General features: G+C 35.6%; 1 protein-coding gene across 1 annotated transcript in view; it reads left to right on the forward strand.

Moving 5' to 3' along the window:
• Positions 1-27252, forward strand: part of LOC308683590 (myosin-IIIb) — a 41322-nt gene that overhangs the window by 13083 nt on the left and 987 nt on the right. The window contains exons 7-28 of the mRNA XM_081354091.1: positions 1668-1770; positions 1991-2116; positions 7211-7319; positions 7402-7518; positions 9290-9390; positions 9776-9862; positions 10386-10451; positions 10902-11015; positions 11236-11347; positions 14240-14283; positions 14495-14557; positions 14912-15031; positions 16418-16503; positions 16589-16636; positions 17460-17507; positions 17857-17948; positions 20575-20772; positions 21636-21766; positions 23556-23755; positions 23866-23955; positions 25391-25556; positions 25639-25980. Of these exons, the coding sequence (XP_081210217.1) occupies positions 1668-1770; positions 1991-2116; positions 7211-7319; positions 7402-7518; positions 9290-9390; positions 9776-9862; positions 10386-10451; positions 10902-11015; positions 11236-11347; positions 14240-14283; positions 14495-14557; positions 14912-15031; positions 16418-16503; positions 16589-16636; positions 17460-17507; positions 17857-17948; positions 20575-20772; positions 21636-21766; positions 23556-23755; positions 23866-23955; positions 25391-25556; positions 25639-25980 (2563 nt within the window). The remainder of the gene's footprint in view (positions 1-1667; positions 1771-1990; positions 2117-7210; positions 7320-7401; positions 7519-9289; positions 9391-9775; positions 9863-10385; positions 10452-10901; positions 11016-11235; positions 11348-14239; positions 14284-14494; positions 14558-14911; positions 15032-16417; positions 16504-16588; positions 16637-17459; positions 17508-17856; positions 17949-20574; positions 20773-21635; positions 21767-23555; positions 23756-23865; positions 23956-25390; positions 25557-25638; positions 25981-27252) is intronic.

The raw sequence follows: 27252 nt of genomic DNA on the forward strand, positions 1-27252 counted from the left end.
GTATTGGCTGAATAGTTGATTGACTGACTACATTTTGTATACAAAAAAGTAAAGACTATCTAAGGTCTCACGGTCCCACCCCTTGCTAATGCGCCAAATGGTTTAGTCCATCTGCACGCTTTTTTTTTTAATGTTAGTTAGTTGAGCATCTGGTGGAGCGCAAACTTCTGCTGTAGAAATGTCTTTCTCAAAGAAAGCCAAATCAGGCCACAAAAAAGAAAGGAAAGACAGGAGAAGGAAAGAAAACAAAATGAGGGGAAACAATTGGTAACAATAGGTGAGCACAAACTAGAACATGAAATATATAGTGCTAAACTGCTTAAATATGAACGGAGACAACCCATTGAAAGAGCAGAACATACACTTTCAGATGATAATTTGGTTATACATGTAATCTGAGGTAAAGGCTAAATAAATAAACTGTACACTAACAATGTTGTTTGCATACAACACCATAATAGCCTAATTTGAAACATGTTTAATTTTAAATCAATAGGCTATAATATCTAAAATTAGCAATAATAGGCTAATCAGTGTCATAGGTAGCTCATCGGTAGCTACATATCATGTCAACATTATATTTGTCAGATTTAGTAGAAGCAGATCTCAACATTGTGAAACACATGGCCCTCAGTTTCAAAAAGTGTAGCAACAGATTTCCTCCTCTTTGGATTTGAGGAACATGGGGGCCCATCAGGACTGCCTATGCATAGGGCCCGGGATCTTGTGCTACGCCCCTGACCACGGCAAACAATTATTTTCTGTGTATTAACTTGCACGGATTAATTGTTCACCACAAGATTAGTAATTTGCGCTAATAAAGAAAATAGGGTCAATTTAGATTTCATATCGACTTTAAATGCAAATGTTCTTTGAGTATTTCATTTGTGAAGGTAAAGCATGTACGCACTATACTCTTAATTACAAGAAGAAGAAGAAACTGCTCTTAAACTGGGTGTGTGACAGGCTGTGGAATGGGGTTTGGCCGAGGAAAAATTCAGTCAAAATAGTTTTCTTTTCTGCTTTAACCCCTGTCTTCACCTCCATTCACGGCGTCATCAAGCTTTGCCTTTGTTACTGTTTTGAATAAGCAACCTCTAGCAGCGAAACTCACATACTCTGCTTTTAAATGGTATTTATTTGTTATTTTTAAATAGCCTCTTCCTTTTTGTTATGTCTGGTTCTCAAACCATATATTAAAATATCCATATATATCTATATATAGATTGATATCTATCAATATAGATGGTTTATCACACTTCTTTTCAGTGATATAAAAAAACTGTTCATCTGTGAAACTCAAATAGATGAAGAAACAGCAAATTCTTCTTTAATGATTCAGAAGACGAGTCTTTGAATAAAGTTTTCATGTATTTCATATTTAGCCTTTTAAAACCTACAGTAAATGTTTTCTGTTGCTTTTTGGCAAATTACATGGAAACCAAAGGAGGTCAGTTTTACCCCCAACACAATTCGTAGTTTCTAAAGTTTGTACAGTCTCTGTACAACACACATCTGTGTTGAAACTTTGCACGCACATTCATGACCTAATAAAATATACAAAAATAAATAGTTCATCCAGCATTTCAGATTGACCCACAACACAATATTAATTCCTAAAAAACTAGCAGTAGGCTACTAGGCTTACATATTTTTGTTCTTGTCAGTTATTTGAATGGCAGGTTTGGGAAGGAAGACGCAGTGCAGGCCTGGCGTGTGAAATATGCTGAGGTGTGTAACGCCATGGACATGGTGGGATTTGAAGAGCAGGTAAGAACTAAACTCACTGTAGTGTCCTGTTATTTGAATAAATGCTTCATCTACAACTTTAAATAACATTTACGGATTGATTAAGATGCTATATTGAATTTTTGAACTTCTCAAAATGATTTTTACACCACAGTACCATTGAGGTGAACTACAAAAAGATGGATACTATTTATAATGTATTTACCTTTCCCGTTTCACATTCACATCATCTCGTTTGTAGGAAAAGGTGGATATGATGACTATTCTAGCTGGCATTCTGTCCCTGGGGAACATCACCTTTGAAACAACAGACAACGACGCTCTCAAGGTGTCAGAGACGTCGCGCGGCTGGTTAAAAGCTACTGCAGTGAGTTTCCTGTTGCACTTCTTGCAGATGTGTGGCAACACAGAACTGGTCACAATTCACAGGTCATCATGACACTCGGCAGTAGATGTGACAGCTCTCACACACTATAAAATGCATTTTTAACAACAGTGCTGTTTTTAAGTGTACAAGTGTGAAGACAAACGGAAACGGAAAGAAGAGTTTGAATCTCAAACTCTGATAACTTCAGCAGAACTTGCGGCACAAATGCTTGTACTGATGCATGACATAGACAAAGGAATATAGTTGATCAACCTGCGCTGCATTTCCCAAAAAAGCAAATTATGGTCTGGAAAAGTCGTGAAAATTGCGATATGGCTTAGTGCGGTTATCATTTCACAAAAGCTGTGATTTAGTTGAATAAATATATGCGCTGCGTGTCTCAGAGTGAAGCGCAGCACTGTGTTCGTTTACACACAAGCAGCTCATGATTTGGTGTTTTCAGTGTCTCAGAGCAGAGAAAATTAAATAAAAATTAAAATGTTTCATTTTGAAATGAAATGTTTGAAAATTAAGAATTTATGACCGCCATAAATATTGATTTTACAGTGAAATATTACATTAATAATAATAATAGTAGTAGTAATAATAATAGTAGTAATATTTATTTTTTGTTTAATATTTGTACTTAAGAATTATTATTATTATAATAAACATTTTGGACAAATTTGCTGCCCTACGAAGCAAAGCAAACCTTCCCCCCTCCCCCCTTTTTGCTTTTGAAACATTTTGATCAGAAAAATAGCAACACATTTTTTTTTTTATATCGCGTATCCCTAAATTATGTTCATCTTTTAAATATTTATATATATATATATATATAAACACACACACACACACACATATATATTAGGGGTGTGACGGTTAAAAGACAACACATATATAACGGGTATCAGTTTATCAAACAACAAAAGACAAGGAAATCACTCACAGCTCTGGATTTAATACCTTTTGTAACTTTAATAAGGATTGAAAAACCTGAAAAACACGGTTTATATTGTTACTATCTTTGCTCTATTGTATTTATTTGTGCTGTTGCTTACAGTTAGATTATTTGTTCTTATTTTCTTTATTTTTATTTGACAGTAATCCTTTTTTCCTTGAACATAGCACAAACCGAACCATACCGAAACCGTGACCCTAAAACTGTGATACAAACTGAACCGTGAGCAATTTATATATATATATAAAATTGTTTCCAAAAAACTGGAAAAAATCAAGATAAAATCACTGTGCTTTACTGACTCAGGGTTTTTTCTGGTCCAGCAGGTGAAAAGAGTGTGTCTGATAACATAGTAAAGTAACAGCACACTCTCCTCAATAACATGCATGATTTAAGAAATCACTTAAGGATGACGCACATGCAGAACTTTATTTAGTGCTATAGATTTGTCCACATCACTGACGCCAAACCATGAGCAAGTAATAGTGACGCTTGAATTAAAAAAGTCGAGGTTTTCTCAGGAGATGAATGTTAGCCCACAGTCCCAGCGTCACCTCGACCTCCCTGCTGTTTAATCAGGTGAATTACGACCTGTGTGCACACAAAGAAACTCTTTTAAGGGCAAACTGAAGGAGGCGTGGGTCTGCCTACATCTGGCCTTTTACGATAAGACACACAGCGCAGAAAAGCCAGAAGTGGCTATGTTTAGACTCCATTAGTCGTCCTAACACATATGGGGGAGTTAATAGTAGCATGCTGCATTTCCCTGACACAGGGCGATTTCCATGTATCAAATCTACTCTGGCGTACTTTAACTTGTATACATTGGTACAACAAAAGGCAATTCAAATCTAATTTGCCCAATCCGGTCCATGTGTCCACAATGGCACCCAGCATCTAAATAGACAAATTAACGTGACCTTTCCTGTATGACATTTACGTCTTGGTCACATTTGACTAGTCATTGTTCTTTCAAAATGGCAGGGTCTGTTTTTTTTGTGTGTGTTTTTTGGTAGCACAATTAATTTGGTCTGTTCGCATTGCACAATGTGATTTAGCTGACAGCAAATGTTCAGCATTCATTGTTTTGTTTTTCTAAAATAACATTCCTTTAAAAGAATCACGAATCTAACCTCAGGTGTGTATGCACTTTTTGGGAGAAACCAGGGCTGCACAATTCTGAGGAAAACAAATGTAATTGCAATGGAAAGACGCTATATAATTAAAACGTTTTATTATTAAGTACGGAAAGATGGTTGGTGCATGTTTTCTTTTTTAAAGTAACCCAAACTCAGAGCAGATGCAGAGACATGCTGAAACATCAAGTCTGAAACATTAATCCAAAAGAGTTTAAAAGAGAGAATGCACACATAAACCACATAAAAGGAAAATCATGAGAAGGGAAAATTAGATTTCTCATTTCTCAAGTGGTTATATATCCCTTGTGTTATGTTGGAATTCTGTGTACTCCCCTTATGGTTCGGGTCAAATTGACCCTAATTGGATTCAATACAATTCCTCAGAAATCACACTATGAAAAACAACAAAGATTCAGGTACAAACTGTAAACTTTTAATATCAACATTTGTCAAATATTCCAAAAAATATATATCTGAAGATATGATTTAATGAAAAAAATGTTTTTTAACCATTTTTTAAAACTGTTTTGTTTTGACAAAATTTGAATATACATTATATTTATATATATTTGCATATACATTTAAAAAAAATAATAAAAAAATTTGCTTAGAACATCATGAACAATTGACCGTTTGCAAAACCCCGCCCTCGAACGGTCCTCGTCCAATCCTAGCTCAGCAACTGTAACTAAGGAGAAGGTCCTCCGTCAAACATTGCGATTTCAGCACATGGTGAAACGATGCGCCTATGGCACCTGCAAGTCTGACACCAGGTACCCCAAAAGTTTAGAGGGAAGGGTCGTTTTTTTCGCCTTTCCAAAACCCAAGACCCAAGCGGAAAGATGCCGACAATGGATTAAGCAGTGTGGGAGACCTCACTCACAGCTAAATGCCTCGAAGATTAATAAGCATATATGTCGGCGTATATATAATATATAAGCGTCAGTCACGCCCGTTTCACATATACTCCGTAGTCCGTTTACAGTGCGTTTTTTTTTTTCGCACCCGTGTTAACAGGTAAAGCTTTCACACTGTACGCGGATGCAGCAGTCGTTTCTGCACCGAGTCTATTTTTGCTGTGCTGCACGCGTTGAATTAAAGTGACAGCGCATGGTTCTTGGTCAAAACGAACACAGATTGACATGAAAATATAATAATCTCACCATAAATGCATTTAATAAAATAAAATGTAGTAAACTCACCATAGCCTAAATGTATTTTTGGACTTGCAGACTTGGAGGAGTTCCGTTTGCACACAAGCACACACACACGACTTGTTTAAATACATTTATATTGTTAATAAATAACAATAAATTGTTGTTGTACCAGCAATATCTTCAAGTTTTGTTTTTCACTGTATTAATCTCAAATGTCATGATTTGCCAATGCAAGAGAGTAACAGTTAGCCTACTGGCACCTTTTCCCCCCACTTCAAGCACTGGCCTCGATTGTTGTAATATTCCCGTCTTTGCTTATTTTACCATTTTGAACATATCCCTCCACTGCATATTGCAGCCCTTTCTGTCGTGCCCTGGAGGATATGTCTGCTGCATTACTCCAAAACCAATCACTTATACCAGTATGGAGCTCAACCCAGCCATGTGTCTGTTTCTCAATTGTTTGACGGGCGTTGTAACAATAACTAGGGGGCGTGGCTTTTGCGAACGGTCAATTAATCGGAGCTCATTTTTCCTGCTATGTCGAATTCTCAAGATATTTCAGATATCTTGAATATATAAATGAGAGCTTATTTTACTATCTGTGTCTGTCAAAGATTTTCATTTGTAATTTGCAACTAATTCTGAACACCATGATTTAGCTTTATCAAGTGTGTTTGGTTTGGGTTAGAGCACTTTTAGATACACACACTTTAGAACTGGAATTGATGCCCTGACACACATAAAATAAATGTTTTTATTTTGTGTCTGTACAGTTGCTTTTGAATAGCTGCCTATGATGGTCAAATTGACCTGCGAACATCACAAACGTAATAGTAATTTTGTTTGTATATGTAAAAAAAAAAACACCAGCATGTTGAAACTTGCATGCATGTTCATGATGATAAATGCGAAAAAGTCACAAAATATCAAGAAAAAAAAAAGATTTAATATTATTTCAGGTAGCTTGAAAAAATAAATGATAGGTAATTTTTATCATCTGTGGCTGACAAAATATTTTTCTGTATTGAAATAAGTGTGGAAAACCTAATTTTTTAGCTTCATAAGGTAGTAAAAAAATAAAATAACAAAGTTTAACCAAGAAATGTTATTATTTTGGGTCCGTACAGTTGCCTTAGAGCGTTAAAATATGCGGGTCAAATTGACCCGCGAACATACATAGTAATTTTGTTTGTATATGTCAAAAAACTCCAGCATGTTGAAACTTTGCATGCATGTTCATGATGATAAATGAGAAAAAGTCACAAAATATCAAGAAAAAAACATAGGTTAACCAGTATTTCCAACAACTATAAAATCTAAACGGGTCAAATTGACCCGCAACATAACACAAGGGTTAAAGAATATATATATAGGATTAAAAGAGTTTATTTCTCCTTCTCAGCAAGAATTAAATGAGTGTCACAACTCTCTGCAGACTCTTTCTTGGTCGTAAAAGTCTTATCAGTCTTAATGTGTCCTGTAATTTTCTTCTCTTGAACACATGGGATGGAAACGCTGCTTTATTTCGCAAAGGTTTCATGCGATATTCCAATTTTGCGCATAAGTTAAATCGCCAACTTCGGATATAAACACCTAGTGGCAACACCAGTGAATGAGCTGCTCGCATGTAAATGATGTGTTCACTCATGCAGCATGCAGTCGATTTATAATTAAATCACAGCCTTTGTGATATGATAATCGCATTAAGCCATACCGCGATTTCGGTTTTATTTTTATTAATCATGCAACCCTAGGCGAAATTCATCCTTCTTGGCTAAAACCTTTGGAAAACCTCGATAAAAGAAGCATTTTGTGTGTTTGTTTCTGTGACCAGGGTCAGTTTGGCGTTCAGGAAGAGGATTTACTGAAGAGTCTGACCTGCACCACGTCAGTGACGAGAGGAGAGGCCATCCAGCGACTCCACAACCAGCAGCAGGCTGAAGGTACCACATCATCAGTGTGACATCACTGGTGTGTTTGACACTTTTCATGTTGATTAGCATCTGTTTTAAATTATCATTTCAGATGCCAGAGATTCCATCGCTAAAGTGGCCTACGGTCGCGTCTTCGGATGGATCGTCAGTAAAATCAACGAGCAGCTTGCTCCTAAAGTAGATTTCGACGTGGAGCTTAATGAAATAGGTAAATATACCAGTTCATGCTGTGACTGAGAAAGTTGCATCTCACTTTCACTTTGCTACGGTGGCTGAGAGAGCTCAACACACTGCAACTGAAAAAAACACATGCGAAAAGAAAAAACACCCGCACATTAAGAAAACATCTTCATCAGTTTCACAACACACGTGTGCTCCAAATACTCACAACACAACCAAATACAGAAACGCGCTGCAAATAACACAGACCACATGTTTTTAGGGGACCCCAATAAGTGACGAACCCGGCTGGGACGTGCTTACAGCTCATCTTTTTATTTATTTATTTTAATTGACTTATTTTAACTTTACAGAGATGACATACACAAATGTTGTTTATCAAAACATACAGAGATGACATGTTTATGACATACAACTTTGTATACAATACATAGTTCCTACATGACGTCACAACATACGGGCATTTGCCGACCCGGCGCCATTTCTGTGGGCATGTTGTGGGCAGAACATTAGAAGAAGCTGAAACGAGTTAATTTCGTGATAAAGAGTGAAAATGGTCATCTCCTGCTGGGTCAGTGGATGTTCAAATCGTGCCGGAGGTTCAGTTAAATTTGGATTTTACAGTATACCCGTCATTAGACTTCATGAATGTGAGAAAACTAAGCTTTTGTCAGAACAACGACGGAGGTTATGGCTGGCGAGGATAAACAGGAAAGAAACTCCCTCAAAACACGCAAGAATTTGCTCAGAGCACTTTGTGTCAGGGGCACAATGTTGTGTTTTATTGCGAGTGTACTCAAATATAAGTTAACACTTTGCAGTTTGAATGATGTCCTGTATGAACAAAATGACAAGGTATTAAAAACATACAAAAACAACATTGTTTCCACTGTTCGATCGCGCCCGCGCCTCTCTCTCACTCACACACACACACACACACACACACACACACACACACAGACAGACAGACAGCGTTAGCGCATACGGATCCACACCATTTATGACTGAAATTTTCGCATTGTACCTCTCTCTGTCTTGTGTTAGTCTTTTTATAGTCTCTGTCACTTTGTCTCTTCATGATTTTCATAACATTATAAACAGAAAGAAATATTTTAAATTTGCTTGTAAAACTTTGTAAACACAGCAGCTTATGCCATCAAAGATGGCGTCTCCGGGAAGGTCACGTGACATTAATTGGCCTGTGGGAACTATGTATATACAAAATGGGTAACACTTTATTTTGATGGTCCCTTTTGAACATTCTGTTGACTTTAAGTAACTTTGCAACTACATGTCAACTTATTCTAACCCTAACCCTACCAGTCTACTAATACTCTACTAATACTCTACTAATACTCTAATGAGAGTTAGTAGACATGTAGGTGCAATGTTACTTCTAGACAACAGAATGTGTTAAAGGGACCATCAAAATAAAGTGAAACCACAAAATGTATTAACAATATGTTCAATGTCATCAGAATACAAATGAGAAAAGAACAGTGAAACTAAAATAAATAAATAAAAAAGATAGCGAAAAAGAACATGAGGGAAAATTAATCTATACATCAGTTACATTGTACAAATTTCACTTGTTCGTCACTTATTCGGTTCCCCTGGAAACATTTCCGTTGTGGTCTGTGTTATTTGCAGCACGTTTCTGTATTTGGTTGTGTTGTGAGTATTTGGAGCACACATGTGTTGTGAAACTGATGCAGATGTAAAGGATTTTTTGTCAATTTAGAGCACAATTTCTTACCTAAGATATGTGACATTGAGGTTTTCTCTTTCTTTATTTATAGGAATCCTTGACATCTTTGGTTTCGAGAACTTCGCTGTGAACCGGTTTGAGCAGATCTGCATCAATCTGGCTAACGAACAGCTCCAGTACTTCTTCAACCATGTAAGTCCTTCGTAGTGCTTTATTATGAGTTTGATATTTATATAGGGAAGCCTATTTCATGAAACAAAAAGACAGACATGGTTTGGCAAGTGCACATGTTGACATGTTTACAACTCAAGTTTGATTTGAAGTCTCATCTTGGACTTTTTTTGTCAGTAAAATGGCGAATAAGAAAACATGGTCATTTTAACTTTACACTCATGTAGCGTGTCTCATAATATCTTGAAGACATATCTGGCTGGAGTGTGGAAAAGTCAAGGCAGCAGATGTTACGAACCATTTAAATGCCACATTGGATCATGGTCACTGACGATTCTTTCAACAGGACTTGATTTGCCACTCTGTGAATCTGATGATCACATTTTCCATGTCATTTCCCTCTTAGCACATTTTTCTGATGGAACAGAAAGAATATAAAGAGGAAGGCATCACATGGGAGACCATAACCTACAAGGACAACAAGCCCATACTGGTATGTCTACGTCCTTCACCCTCTATGATTGTGCTGCTCTCTCTCCAACTTTTTTCCTCATTTTTCCTTCTCTCCGACTCCAAAAATACACCCGAGCTCTGCGTTTGGCTGACGGCCGTGTGGTAAATCCCAAACACAGGAAGTGCTGACAGAGCAGGACACGTAGCTTTGAGAATCTCTCTCAAATTTCTGCATGCATTCTGACCCAGATCCTTGGAAACTAAAGGAAACTGTGGTCTTTGCTTGAAGCTTGTTTTCACCTCGTTCTCACATGAGATTCCTGGGCCGATCTGCTCTGTAAATATGAACTCTGCCCTGTAATTATGGGAACTCAGCAGCCGCCTGTTTTGAAAGCTGCAGACTTGCATGTATGTCACGTTCATGTAGCATTCAACCTACAACTCTCAAACACTGCGTATCCTGTGGTGTAACATTATTCTACAGCGCCGTCAGCTAGAAAAGCCTGTTTAGCTTGTCAGCATGGAAAACTCATTCACTCACGCCAGGTTTATTCCCGTTTCAGGACCTGTTCCTCACGAAACCCATTGGGATTCTCTCTCTGCTGGATGAGCAAAGTGCCTTTCCTCAGGTATGTGTTGCCAGCTGAAACCTGAGACACTAAGAGAAAACATGTTGCCAAATCCTCCATTGAACCGCATTTTTATCCAATGCTTTTATCCAAAGCATCTGCTTTCTGGATGAGCTTGTATACCTAAATGTGTAGTAGTTTAAATCGGTTAATTTAAGTATTGCAATCTCTTTAAAATTATATATAAATATAAATAAAATGAATAAAAAAATACAAATAATTAAATTATTAGTATATATGCATTTTTTTCAAACCCCACTCATTTTATGCTAATTTTCATTCCATCCCCATTTCATATATTTGTACGGTGGAGACATTTTACTCGGATAGCATTCACTCTGTTCCATATACAGTCATGTGACTGCATTTGTTGCGAGAAAGTAGTGAATCTCAAGCATAGCAGTTAATAACATAATGTTTATGTGCTTGTGAACGTTTTTGCACCCACAGGCCACTGACCGAGATTTTGTTGATAAGTTGAACAGCAAATTTAAAGCGGCTCCCAACTTTGAGGTTGTGCGAAACCACACCCCTCTGTTCACTATTGTGCACTACGCTGGGAAGGTGAGTCTACAAACCACCGTCATCATTACTTAACCTAACCAGTCACCTGATCAGTGACTTCATTTAGATGCCAACAAAGAATGTAATCTGTATTGTAGTGCTGGTTAATAATTAAATGATTGTGTGTAATTATTCCTAGAGCAGATGGATTAATAAGGGTGTTTGTCTTCATAATGTGTCCATTATTCCTGCATGAAATGTCTTTTTGTGGTCTGTTAAGGTGCAATACAACGCAAGCGGTTTCCTTGAGAAAAACCGGGACACAATACCAGCCAACATTCGTGAGCTCTTCATCAACAGCGTCACTCCTCTCCTCAGTGTTTTGTTCGCAGGTCTGAATTGGCACATCCATATTATAACAGCAATAAACTAACACACACACACACACACACACACACACACACACACACACACACACACACACACACACACACAGATGGTTATAAACAAAACATAAGTGAATAAATGAATTTAGATGCATTTGCATGCAATTGATTCAGTTATATATATATATATACATATGTATTATTTGTGTGTGTGTGTGTGTGTGTGTGTGTGTGTGTGTGTGTGTGTGTGCGTGTGTGTATTTTTTGGAGTTATATATAATTATTGAAACATAATATATATTAATTATATTTTTAATTTTTACTACATTTAATATAGTTTAAACTGTTTTTCCTATGCATTTGTGTCATTGAAATATTCAATTATTATGGCTATTATTATATTTTAGATGTTCACAGATTATTAGATACTTGAACACAGATAGAAGGATCTTAGTCAACATCTAAAATTTAAATACTTAAATGTGTTTTAAATGTGTTTTTTTGGTTGGCAGACAGCAGTTTGCTCCAATTCTGTAGAATGGCGTGTGTGTGTGTGTGTGTGTGTGACAAGTTTTATATATCTGTTTCAGTTTTGAACACACATACATATATATATATATATATATATATATATATATATATATATATATATTTATACACACAGTATATATCTATGTATATGTGTTTAAGTTTTGAACACAGATACATATATATATCTGTGTTCAAAACTGAAACACAGATATATAAAACTTGTTTTATATATATACACGCATACATACACACACACACACACACACACACACACACACACACACACACACACACACACACACACACACACACACACATATATATATATGGGCCATTCTACAGAATTGGAGCAAACTGCTGTCTGCCAACCAAAAAAACACATTTAAAAAGCATTTAAGTATTTAAATTTTAGATGTTGACTAAGATCCTTCTATTATATATTAAATCCCACAATAATATTTAAAATATAAGTAAGCTTAATATATATAAAATCATACTTTATTGGGTACTTTCAATTGGGAGGTTTGAACCCTAACCCCTAAATTGAAAATTATCTTTTAAAAAGTAAAGTAAAAAAAAAACACATTTCCCACATTTTCATGTCACTACCACAACAGTGTGTGCTTCAGTCCATTAAATGAGACTGATTTTAACCACATTCCTTCTGATCAGGAAATATTCCTCTCTCTCTCTCTCTCTCTCTCTCTCTCTCTCTCTCTCTCTCTCTCTCTCTCATAGCCTCTCTTTCATTATAGATAGGTTCCATCATGTTGAGGGAAATGTGTTCAAAAGTCTGAAAATCTGTGTGTAACTTTAGAAACGTCACTACCAAACACCTTTTGTAATTCCATAAAATTAGTTTTTATATGTGTACAACTGTTCAGAACTGTGCTAGGTAACCATGTGCTGGTTATCATCTTTGAGCTAGGCTCAAAAGTATCTAAAATTGTCACTACAGAAACAGTCACGACCGAAACCTGTGGTGAAGTTTCAGTTGTGACATGTTTTTTTTAGTGTTATTCGATTAAATGTAGTTTCTGTGTGTGTACAGCTGTTTAGAACTGTGCTAGGTAACCATGTGCTGGTTAGCATCTTTGAGTTAGGCTCAAAACTATCTAAAATTGTCACTACCGCAACAGTCATGACCGAAACATGCCATCATTGTTTTGGAAGTGACAAAAGGGAACACATAATCATTTATTCAGGGGAAATAAACACAATTTTAGTACAGTTATGCAAATCATTAGTGTTTTAGTAGTGTTTTAGTATGCGAGTTCTACCAAAACATTACTGTCACTACCGAAAATGTGCCGTCACGTTGTTTTTTGTCTAAAATTAAGTATACTGAATTATCAACTAAGATGTTATTATAGTGTTTGGTTCAATGTATATTCAGACTAATGAATCCTTAACTTTGAAATCAGTATGATTAACTTAATGCCTTTTACAAAGAAAGATTGGGTTCAAAATACAACAAATCTTATAAATTACACTTGAAATGTTTTTAAAATTGTAATTGTTATTGATTTTACCTCTGAAAACCTTTTTTTAAAATAGCATAATATATATTTACAAGGCAGATGTACACAAAATATGAATGGGTCAATATAAGCCGCCTTATTAAATTATATATTATTGTGTTTCGGTAGTGACAAATTTGGTCCGTAGTCCGTTTACAGTGCGTTTTTTTTTCACACCCATGTTAACAGGTAAAGCTTTCACACTGTACGCGGATGCAGCAGTCGTTTCTGCACCGAGTCTATTTTTGCTGTGCTGCACGCGCTGAATTAAAGTGACAGCGCATGGTTCTTGGTCAAAACGAACACAGATTGACATGAAAATATAATAATCTCACCATAAATGCATTTAATAAAATAAAATGCACCTTTTTCCCCCACTTCAAGCACTGGCCTCGATTGTTGTAATATTCCCGTCTTTGCTTATTTTACCATTTTGAACATATCCCTCCACTGCATATTGCAGCCCTTTCTGTCGTGCCCTGGAGGATATGTCTGCTGCATTACTCCAAAACCAATCACTTATACCAGTATGGAGCTCAACCCAGCCATGTGTCTGTTTCTCAATTGTTTGACGGGCGTAGTAACAATAACTAGGGGGCGTGGCTTTTGCGAACGGTCAATTAACTGCACAATTACTTTGTATATTATACAATTTGCATACATACAAAATTTGTGGAAAAAGACACCTTTTTGTTTCCAACTGACTTTGAATGTGTATATATATATACATACACACACACACACACACACACACACACACACACATAAATATATACATCATTACTATTGTTGTGTTTTTTAATTTATTATTTAATTTAAATGTTTTTTTTCTCTCTCTTTTTTTCAGCTACAATTTCTCGAACAGGCACACTAATGCCAAGGAAAGCCAAGGTATAACTAAGATTTTGACTTAATTTTTGACATACCAGTTTTCTTTTCGAGTGCCTGTTAAAACATGTTGTGGTATTTCCCAAATGCCTTCAAAGGCTGGATTTTCAGAAAATATACAGCTGTACAAATGACAAATTAGTATTAACTTTAGATGAGTGATAAATGCAGCATGAAGTGTTTCACCTCATGACCCTGTGTGTGCCAATTTTAGTTACAAGTTGCTGGTGACAACTTCAACTCAACCAGGAAGCAGTCTGTTGGTGCGCAGTTCAAGGTAAATTATGCTTACAAATAATCATAGTGCATGGTTTATTGGATGTATCCTATAAATAAATGTATGTAAATGCATCTGCATGTGTCTGTGCTTGAATATGCACATCTATATATATAATTATTTTTTTTATATATATATATTTTTTTTTATATCAGAAATATATTATATGGATGTCAAGAAGTTCATATTTCACCCCATATTGAAGTGAAGCCTAATTTTCGGTCCGTTGAGGATTTTTGCATTGTCATAATTGGGTGCTGACATTCACTCATGTATTTGACCCTGCCTATGTTTATTTAACAGCCTAACTGTCTTTACATTGTTTGGAAACTAAAAGCGCTTTGTTCCGTACAGCATTCCCTGGCGGTCCTTATGGAGAAGATGTTTGCCGCCAGTCCGCACTTTGTTCGGTGCATCAAACCCAACCGAAGCAAACAGCCTGATCAACTGGACAGTAAACTGGTGATGGATCAGGTACGTCACCACAGGTCCGGTAGCCTCACAATCATCAAGTCTCCGCTGGGTTCGGCCCTGTTTGCGGCCCCTTTTATTTTCCACAGTGGAGCCAAATGCATTCTCAGTTTTTCCTGCCCTCCAGTTCTCTGAGCTGTACTTAAAACCTGGAAGCCTTTTAGTGCTGTTATTTGAGTTAAATCCAAATCCCTCTAATGATAGAGGAGCCACTGGGTTTGTGTGTAAGAGCCAATATTGACTGAACACTGTTTTAAGAGATTGTCTTGTTGGAGCTGCTCAGTCTAGTTCATTGACACAGTGACTATAAGCTCTGTACTGTGTAGATACTAGTTAAAAGTAGAAAATATAAGTGGCGTCTGCCTGTGTAAAACTTGCCACCACTTTACTAGGGCTATTCTTACTCATTGCTAGGTTGTTTTTGGTACTTGGCTATAATAGTGGTAAGTAACCACCAAATATGTTTTGTTCTGTTCTCAAAGAACCATCCTGTTCAAATGACATAATTTGTCTCGATATGCATAAACTATAAATTCCAAGGCTGTAAATCATCTGACCATGTGCAGTGCCGTTTAAACTACATGACTGTGCAACACTGACACCTGCTGTGGAAGTGCAGATTTCAGCCTAAAAGAATAAAAATCAGCCTGATGTAAAATCAATATAATATAAAAATTATGTTGTGATTTCATGTTTTATGGGGACTTTCCATAGACATAATAATTTTTATACTGTACAAACTGTATATTCTCTCCCCTTACACTACCCCGATCCCTTTTACATTTTCAAAAAACATGATTTATACACTGTTTTCCCTCATGGGGATCAAAAAATGCCCCCACAAGGACAAGGATTTTTTAGCATATAATGAAATTTAAAAACATAAATATTTAATAATAAAATAAGATAATTGATAATTGTAATATTATGTATAATGTAATAATGAAATATTTAAATTAATTTACTTGTACAATGAAAGTAAAGAGCTTATAATTATTATTATTTTTTTTACTTTCCTTCCTATCATTCCAAATCTATGCTGCCTTTCTTCCTATAAAATACAAAAGAACATTTTTGAAAGAATATTAATTTTGCAGTATAGCTCACAAGTTATTCACAAGTAATTTTTTTAGTTTGATGGTAAAAACCTAATTTTGTTGTATGCAAAATGAAGCTTTTGTTCAAGAGACTTTTTTTGTGTTCATGGAAAAATTTTAATTTCATAAAAAAAAGTTACAAATTTAAATAAAAAAAAGAGTGAATAATGAATTAACTTGTTTAATTTTTAGGTTACCTATCCCTTTAAAAGTTACCATATGGCACCTTTCAGAGTCTCAGTTGTCCCATCCGTCATATTTATGTTCATATTTTCTGCCTCCTCCTCTCTAGCTGAGGTACAACGGCCTGATGGAAACAATCCGAATCCGGCGGGACGGTTTCTCATGGCGTCCAACTTTCAAGGAGTTTGCAGAGAGGTTTGTGTGCTGGCAGAAAAAATGACATTTTATCAGTTCATCACATCAGATTACCTGCAGCATTACTCAGATTTCTGTCCCGTAGGTACAACATTCTGCTGCTGAAACCGGATCTCCCGTCGGACAAGAGCAGGTTTGAGCAGCAGATTCATCATATTGTGTTAAAGGTGCACCAAGTGATAAAACAACAGGTTTTCAACCTAAAGAAGATTATAGTACATTTAACAAATGTTTGCATGATGCTAACGCACATGAGAGGAATAAGCTCCCTATTATCAGCTGCTTTTGCTTGCAGACTAAAAGCATACAAAATAAAAGTATGTAAACAATGCCATAAAACATTATAGCTTAGTATAAAGTTCAAGACCAGCAGAAATTTGTTTGTTTAATTTGTTTGCACAATATATATTTTGCTATATGTGTATATGTACAGGTGAAACTCGAAAAATTAGAATATCGTGCAAAAGTTTATTTATTTCAGTAATTCAACTTAAAGGTTAGGGTTCAAACCAAGTACTGAGTACATATGCATGATCATACTTTTCAGAGGGCTGACATTTCTGTATTTGAAATCTTTTTTTTTTTTATTGATTTCATGTAATATTGTAATTTTCTGAGATTTTGAATTTGGGGTTTTCATAAGCTGTAAGCCATAATCATCAAAATTATAACAAATAAAGGCTTGAAATATCTCACTTTGCATGTTATGAGTCTATAAAATATATTAGTTTCACCTTTTAAGTTGAATTACTGAAATTAATTAACTTCTGCACGATATACCTGTATGTATATATGTATATAAAAAGTATACAATGAAAAAAAAAATTGAAAATCTAAAATAAATAACATAAAATGACTTTGTGCTCCTTTTAAACAAGCTCTTCATGATGATATGTTCTGATATTGATTATGTGGTTTCATCTACAATGGTTCTCGTTTTCTTTTGTTGCTTTTAGCTGTATGTCGATCCTCAACAGCACTGAACTCTCTGGCTGGAAGTGTGGGTAAGTTTGAGCCTGATGCGAGCTGTCTAAATGAAGTAAATGCAATTATAAGCATTATTAGTGGCATTTAAGACATGCATCACTATTATTATTGTTCATACGTACAGTTAGTGATTTAAACAAACCCCCTAATCACTCACATTTCCTTCAGAAAATGTTAAAATCTTTTTTTTTTTTTTTTTTTTTTATAGTCCTGTCTGGATTTTAGGTTTAAAATCTTTCACAGGCTCTAACATGTTTTCATTTAGTTTAATTTGGCTTAATATTACACAAGCCAATAAAATAGATACTTTAATGGTTCAGATAATATCAAACAAGTCACAACAGTTCTCCTGTGTTGCTCTTTCAGATCGTCGCGTTTGTTTTTCAAGTACTGGCACCAGGAGGAGTTGGCCCGTCTGCTGGAGGGACTGGGACGAGCGGCGGTTGTCATTCAGAAGAGTGAGTAGCAATTAAACTAGTTTAACCCTCTGTATAATTATTGAGGAACTCACATGAAACCTCTTGGCTCCTAGTTTGACTGCTTTATTGCAACCTAAATCATCTCTCGGATGAGTATACTAATTAAACGGTGTCATTAGCGCAAGTTCAGACATGAACTGCAAGATTCAGACGTGAACTGCGAGAAGTGAACTTTTTTTGTGGATTTTTTTCCACTTAAAAAGGTTTCTTGCATCAAAAGTCATAAAACTGCTGTGACTATTATTCATTATTATTTTCCATCATCTGATTCATAGTTAAAGGTACAGTCACAAAAACAGCCGGTAAAACTCTAAGACTTTTGTATGCAAATTACCCGCTACAGTTAAAACCGTAATATTGTGAAATAGTATTAAATAAGTAAGGAATAATTGACGACAGGCCGTTGAATTATTAGAAAAATTGTGTGCATTATTTTTCTAATAATTCATGGGCCTGAAGTCAATTATTCCGCTTATACTACAGTTACCACACCTCGAAACATTGTTCAGATTTTGTATTTCAAGACGTTTGTAAAGTTTTTGTCATTAAAACGCTCTTGTATGTAGGACTAATTTCTTACGCATCTAATCCAATGCCTCCGTTGCTTATTCCAAAACATCATTTTAGAGTTAGTAACGGAGGTTTGAGTCACTGATAGCAGACTAATGCTGGGACACACGACTAGCTGACACATTCTCTGACTGTTTTCATCGCAGCAGATTTTAAACACCGACTTTGAACACAGACTGAACGCGCTGAACACGCGTTTGGGCATGATCAGTCATACGTATCAAATTACATTCATAACCGGCCTTAAAGTGTGTCCCCAGTTATTAATGCAGTTATTAGAGAGAGAGATGTTGCAATAATGAGACAGAAAAGCATGTGCGTCAATATTATTATTTATTTATTAATTCAATTCCTTTTAATTAATTCGAATTCATTCTTTTTTTTCTATTATTGACAGATGACAGACTAGCCAAATAAATGAAACACAAAGCCCTTTTAACAAGTAGGCCGATCAATAATTATTTATGTTATATCATCTGCAATAATAATCCGTGCTGCAGGACTATCCATTTATTTAGCCTATATTCAGTTTAATTTTCTATTGATTATAGATAGGACTATATACTTTATTTATTCAAATTAAACTGCATGTTTCCATTGATTGTGAAGCTAGACATTGAAAATTCCAGATCAAGCGCATGCGGCTAAATGTTTTTTCTTGTTATGAATTGTATCCTATTTTCCGTTATTACAGTTGACTACGCGAAGTGATATGGAACTGTAATGTGGTCAAGACCTGCCTGGAACTACTTTAGCTGTGCGTTTCCCTGAAAATAATGCACACCTTAGAACGTTCGTCAGCTAATCAGATTCAAGCATTCAACGGCCCTGTAGTATAATTTCAAATAAAATCATTATATTTATATTTTTATAAGAGCTACAGTTAAAACCGTAATATTGTGAAATGGTATTAAATAATTTAAAATAAATTCATTATATTTATATTTTTATAAGAACTACAGTTTAAACCGTAATATTGTGAAATGGTATTAAATAATTTAAAATAACTGCATTATATTTATATTTTTATAAGAAATACAGTTAAAACCGTAATATTGTGAAATGGTTTAAAATAATTTAAAATAACTTCATTATATTTATATTTTTATAAGAACTACAGTTAAAACCGTAATATTGTGAAATGGTATTCAATAATTTAAAATAAATGCATTTTATATTTTTTATAAGAAATACAGTTAAAACCGTAATATTGTGAAATGGTATTAAAGAATTAAAATAACTGCATTATATTTATATTTTTATAGGAAATACAGTTAAAACCATAATATTGTGAAATATTAAGTACTTTAAAATAACTGCATTATATTTATATTTTTATAAGAAATACAGTTAAAACCATAATATTGTGAAATGTTATTAAATTATTTAAAATAACTGCATTATATTTATATTTTTATAAGAAGTACAGTTAAAACCATAATATTGTGAAATGGTATTAAATAATTTAAAATGACAACATTAAATTCATTATATAATGGTCCTTGCACACTGAGTCCGAAATTTTCATATGCGTTCTTTCGTATTCGTCATTCGGTGACTCTAAATTGCCAAAACACCATTCAAAATGCTTTCTACGGAAAATCAAACCCGATCCGAATTGTTTGTTTTTTTATGACGGACGGAAGTTTCGGAGGCAGCGTGTAAACGTGATTGACAAAACATGAGGTCGTATTTATTTTTTATCGTGCGAAAATTTCGGCTGCAAATTTCGGACTCAGTGTGCAATGATCTTTAAGCTGCTTTGAAACAATCTGTATTGTATAAAGCGCTAAATAAATAAAGGTGACTTGACTTTACTTTTTTTTTTATAGCTACTCGTAAAGGCTGCAGGGACAAACTTAGGAGGAAATTTTTTTTTCTTGACTGCCGTGATATTTTCAAGTATTTTCAAAGCTAATATTCCAGTATTAAATCAAAGAATGGCTTCATTTGCATCCGAAGAAGTCTGGGCTAAAGCCCCTAATATCCACTGACCCTAGAACTGCCCATGACAACACCACATCTTGTTCTGTAGATTTCCGGGCGAGGATCTGCAGAAGGAAGTATCTGGCATTGCTAGCAGAGCTACGGAGGCAGCGTCAGGCTCAGCGGGAGAGAGAGGAGCGCGAGAGAGAGGAGCGTGAGAGAGAGGAGCGCGAGGAGGAGGAGAGGAGACGACAGCAGCTGGCGGACGAGAGGAAAAGACGTCTGGAAGTGGAGCAGGAGAACCTGCGTAAGGACTGTCCTCTGTTTTCACAGTGCTGAAGTCAGTGACGTGTGTTAAAGGAACACGCCGACTTTTTGAGACTTTAGCTTATTCACCGTATCCCCCAGAGTTAGATAAGTCCACACATACCCTTCTCATCTCCGTGCGTGCCGTAACTCTGTCTGGCGCACCCACCGCTAGCCTAGCTTAGCACAAAGACTGGAGGTAAATGGCTCCAGCTAGCATACGACTCCCAATAAGTGACAAAATAACGCCAACATTTTCCTATTTACATGTTGTGATTTGTATAGTCACACCGTGTACAAATAACAAGGTCACATGAGACACAGCCATTTTCTAACCGTATACATACTGGGAACTATATTCTCAGAAGGCGAAGCACTGCTACTTCTGTGGATTGCAACCAACAGATTTAAGCTCAGAAACGTGCATCCATCCGTCACAAACGAACTTCATACACCATGACACACTACACTACTTCTGACGTCATAAGTTGCGCTTTAGGCATAAGTAGACTGCGTATGGTCGGATGGCCAGAAGCTAGAATTATGCTTTGAAACGTGTTAAATATGAATATTTTTCTTACACAAACTCATCGTTTTGCTTCGGAAGGCCTTTATTAACCCACAGGAGCCGAACAGAAGTTTGTTTATGACGGATGGATGCACGTTTTTGAGCTTCAATCTGTTGGTTGCAATCCACTGCCATTATAAAACTTGGAAGAGCCAGGATATTTTTTTTAATATAACTTTATTCGTCTGAAAGAATGTCATGTACACCTAGGATGGCTTTAGGGTGAGTAAATAATGGGGTAATTTTCATTTTAAAGTGAACTACTCCTTTAAGGTCGTGTCTGTGTGTGTTTGCAGGACCAGCGTCTCCACCGGTGCCTTTGCCGAGAAAGAAAAAGCCTGAGCCCAGGCCTCGCTCGGTGCCGACTGGCGTCCTGAAAGAGCCACATCTGCCTCCTGTACCGCGGCCGCGCAGCAAGCTTTTTCAGGTGTGACATAACTTATTCAGTGAAATACTGCACCTCATAATAAGATTACCTCTTTAACCTACAAGCTTAACGGTTATTTTCATACCTAGTCACATCTCTAGGCATCTCTGACTTTAAGCAGTGTTATTTTAATTTCATTGATATAATATTATATTAAATTAGCTTTTCATGTCATTTTAATTTTAGTTAGTTTTAGTATGTTTGTTTTGTACGGAGCCTCATACCCGCATATGACATGTGGACAAAAAAATATATATCATGGCCATGTACTAATTCTACTAATACTAATACTAATTCATTCCCTCGTTTCACTAAATTGTGTGAATGATATAATAATTCGTTCCCTCGTTTCACTAAATTGTGCACTTATATAATAATTATTTCCATCATTTCACTAAATGGTGCTCACAATATAATTTGTTCCCTCGTTTCACTAAATGGTGTGCATGAGATAATTCATCTTGTGCACACAATTTAGTGAAACGGGAATTTATCTCATGCACACAATTTAGTGAAACAAGGGAATGATTCGTTCCCTCATTTCACTAAATTGTGCTCTTATATAATAATTATTAACATAATTTCACTATATTGTGCACTTATATAATAATTTTTCCATCATTTCACTAAATTTTGCACATGATATAATTTGTTCCATTGTTTCACTAAATAGTGTGCACAATATAATTCGTTCCATTGTTTCACTAAATGGTGCACACGATATAATTCGTTCCCTCGTTTCACTAAATGGTGCACACGATATAATTCGTTCCCTCGTTTCACTAAATTGTGCACTTATATAATAATTATTTCCATCATTTCACTAAATGGTGCACACGATATAATTTGTTCCCTCGTTTCACTAAATGGTGCACACGATATAAGTTGTTCCCTCGTTTCACTAAATTGTGTGCATGAGATAATTCATCTTGTGCACACAATTTAGTGAAACAAGGGAATTTATTATCTCATGCGCACAATTTAGTGAAACAAGGGAATGATTCGTTCCCTCATTTCACAAAATTGTGCTCTTATATAATAATTATTAACATCATTTCACTATATTGTGCACTTATATAATAATTTTTCCATCATTTCACTAAATTGTGCACTTATATAATAATTTGTTCCATCGTTTCACTAAATTGTGCACACGATATAATTCATTCCATTGTTTCACTAAATTGTGCACTTATATAATAATTATTTCTATTGTTTCACTAAATTGTGTGCACAATATAATAATTTGTTCCATTGTTTCACTAAATAGTGTGCACAATATAATTCGTTCCATTGTTTCACTAAATTGTGCACAATACAATAATTAGTTTCCCTCGATTTAGTAAATTGTGGCCAGGTTGTACTAATTCGTTCCCTCGTTTCGCTAAATTGTGTGCACAATATTATAATTAGTTTCCCTTGATTTAGTAAATTGTGGCCACGTTGTACTAATTCATTCCCTCGTTTCAATTTGTATTAAAACAATGTAACAAATTATATCGTACTCACGATTAACTTAAAACGAGGACACAAATTCGTTAAATGTAATTTCATGAAAAATGTGTAAGTCGTGGGAACTAATTAATTTGTGGGGCTCCATAGTTTTGTATTTTGTCATTATTTGTTTTATGATGTAGTTTTTTTGTTGTTTTTTTGTTCAGTTTTAATTTAGTAAAGCTATTTTAGTTCAAGTTAAACAAAAAAATGTGAAATGTTGGTTTTAGTTAACGATAATAACCCTGACTTTATGTGTCATACTCATTTTTGTAAACCTCATTTTTCTGGACAGGCGACTCCGTTTGATAACGAGCTGAATGGGAACGTCCACCTGGATGCTTCTCTGATGCTTCAGCCGATAGATGAAGAGCGTATTAAAGAGAAACACCTGAAAAAGAGCAACACCATCCGCTGGTTCAAAGAGACGCAGGTCCGTAAGCTGACCAGAGACGGTATCTTCCCCAGCTGGTTCCATGGCATGATCACACGCAGGTCAGCTTTGATGATTAGATGAAGAGTGTGTTAAAGAGAAAATCAGTTCTCTATTGTAGTGAAAATGGGAATATATTTATTATGTGCTGATTGTAACTTTGGTTTATCAGACAAGCAGAAGATCTCCTGATTGACAAACCGCTCGGCTGCTTCTTGGTGCGTGTCGGTGAAAGCCGGGAGGGTTACACTCTGACCTTTAGGTACATGCTACTGTATGCTATGGCAAAACTGAATTATACATGTCAAAATCAATATGCTAGTCAACCACTAAAGGTGCTTTTATTGTGTTAACCCTTACATTGTGTTCTGGTCATTTTGACCCTGAGAGGATTATGTTTTTGTCTGAAAATACTAGGGCTGGGAGATAAAACCCAATTTTTATTTATTTATTACAGAATCAATATTAATTCAAATTAAATTGCATTATTTTTGTCCTTGCTTATAGATGAGGTTGACAGAAGTTAGCCACTTATGTTCTAACAGAGGATTAAATGTGTCGTTATCATAGACTGTTAAAATAAATCGTCGCTATCTGAGTGTTAAGTGTTGTAATATCCCTTTCAAGTGAACGTGTTGAAGCGACGTCTGTATTATTATGTGTGTAGTATTATTATTAATTTATATGAAAAGCTATATATTTTTACTGTTATTGTTATCATTAATATTGATGTAACATAAGTCCATTGAAGGCAAGCTTGACAAACCCAAATGCAGTTTATTTAACAAAAAGTGACTAAACTTGAACAGACTTGAACATGAATCATGAACAGAAACTTGCCAACAGCGTGTTATATTGAACAAAGCTAGACATGAGACAAGGGTACCGTGAGGGCAATGTATACACAAGGACTATCACCTGTGAACAATCAAACAGTGAACAATAAAGGCTTGTTGGACTTCATGCAGCGCTGCGCACCCCGATCGGTGGCTGACTTGAAGCAGTGCGCGCCGGTTAGAAATGTCCGACTGTCATGTGTCATGTTTGTGTCATGTTTATCAAAATAAAACATAAAAAAGTCCACTAATACTGTTCACTTGAAGGAGTGAATGAAAATAAGTGAGCGAATTCGGACAGCCGTTGAACGTATATCGGCTGTACACTCGTTATTGCAGTGCAATATGGGATTGAAGGAGTGCACTCAATAATATCCACTATGGTTTCGGACACCACTACAAATGCCTGTCCTCTCAAATAATGCCTTATTTGAGGGTATAGGGGGCGATTTTTGGATTCAGCCCATAATTATGAAAACTACAAAATAAAAGACATGAAAACATAAACATGAACCAAAACTCAAAACTAACGTGACAATTCAAATAGTTTATTTGTCTATATAAAACACACATTTTATGTATGTTTACTATTTTTATTATTAATAATAATATTATATAAATAGTCAAATTTATTTATATAAAAATAGTAACAATAAATAAAATATAGAATAATATTGATGATTATACTTTATCATCAAATATTTTAAAAGTGTAATTATATAAATTATTATAATGTGCAAAAACTAAGTCTAATTTTTGTTTTCTTTATTTTATATTGTTGTTGTTGTTTGTTTAATTAATTATTGTCGCTAATTTTTTTTATTGATTTGAAACGTGTTTGGTTCTGTTTCTCTATAACAGGGGTGCCGACCGCTGCCGTCACTACATGGTGGAGATGCAGAACAATGGGAAGTATGTGATCCTCGGGGAGGACCGGGCTCATTCCTCTCTCATAGACCTGGTCCAGTTCCACAGTCAGGTGGGCATCAAGCCCTTCATGGAGCTGCTCACGGCGCCCTGTGGTCAGGTGGGTGTGCGTCACTCGTGGAAGGGCTTTCACTACTCTTTTGCTCTTTTGTGTGGTATAATGATGGAGTGTGTGTCTACAGATGTGTGATCGGGAGCCAGACTATGAGGAGCTCAAAGCTTTTACATCATCATCATCATCATCATCATCGGAAAGCAGCGCTGTGGTTCATGCTGAGGACATGGACCCGTGTTCAAATAAAGTGCATGTACAGATGCAGAGACTCTTCCTGCCGCCGGGAGGAAACTCAAACGTTGAGTCGCACAAACCCCCGGTGCTCAAACGCATCTCTGACCGGCGCAGACGGGTCGAGGCCGCACAGATGGAGCACAAGGACAACGACCCGAACCTCGAGAGCAGGCCGTTCCCTCGACTCTACCCGTCCATACGACTGGCCATGAGGGAAATCCAGCAGATCCAACAGGTACAAACACACAAAACATATAGAAGATATATAGACTGGCACACTCTTTACTCCAGTCAATATTTCTCAGGGTGGCTTTACATATGTGTGTTTATTCAGTTTGTATACACATAAACCTCAAGCTTAGACTAGGGGGAAATTAAGTAAAGCTATTATAACATTTGCACCTTTATGGGCAACACCCCCAGGGCATGTTGTCACACTATTTGGGGTAAGTTGTCACAATGGGAACCTGCTATTTGACAGACTTTTCAGATATATATATATATATATATATATATATATATATATATATATATATATATATAACACTGGGGAAGGGAAAAAAAGACAATAAAAAAAAAAAATATATATATATATGTAAATAAAATTAATATAGTGTATATATATATATATATATTGTATTTCTAAAATAAATATGGTATATATAGTATTTATAAGTTTAAATAGTATAATGATTAATTGTAATATGCAAAAACTAATATCCAAAATTATTGAAAAAAAAAATTGTTTGATAATTTATTACACAAACTAGGTTATTTAGTACCATTTATATACTATTATATTTTGAATTAGACTATTTTTCTGTTTTCACTTTAATTTAATTAGTTTAGTTTTGAACTATGTCTACATAGTTTTGTTAATTTTTACTTTTTTTTTTTTTTTTGTCATTTTAGCACATGAAGTTAAATATACCGGTATTTTATTTCAGTTAACGTATATATTTTATTTCAAGTAACAAGTTTTTAATATATAAAATATACAATATTAATACGATAATAACCATGATCTGTATAATATTTCTTTGTTGTTGTTTTTTTTTGGGGGGGGGTTTGGTCCTTTAGATCCTGTTGTTCAAACAAATCACTCAATATTTCACCACGATTGCGTAACAAACTGTTTTCCTGCCAGAAAAGCCTCATTTCTGTGCCGTAGGGAAAATGGCACACACATCAAAATGTTAATCCACAGGCTCTTCACCCCTTTCACACAGATTCTGGAAAACACACGGATAAAGTGACCCGGGTTCGTTTGATTTTGGTTCATTCACACTGCCAGTGATTTTCCGGAATCAGAGAGTGCGTTCACACACAAGCCGTCACATCGATGTGACTTTTAATGTCTCAGCAGCGTCTTAAGTTTGCTTATGAGCCACCACGCTTGTGCATTTTTTTCTCTGATTCGATCATAAACTTGTGCATTACGTACCGTTTCACAGCTGGCGAATGATCCCGGCTTCAGCGTCATCACTACGACACTTTTGTTCACACA

This window comes from Scardinius erythrophthalmus, assembly GCF_964197995.2.
Source record: "Scardinius erythrophthalmus genome assembly, chromosome: 23".
NCBI lineage: Eukaryota > Metazoa > Chordata > Actinopteri > Cypriniformes > Leuciscidae > Scardinius > Scardinius erythrophthalmus.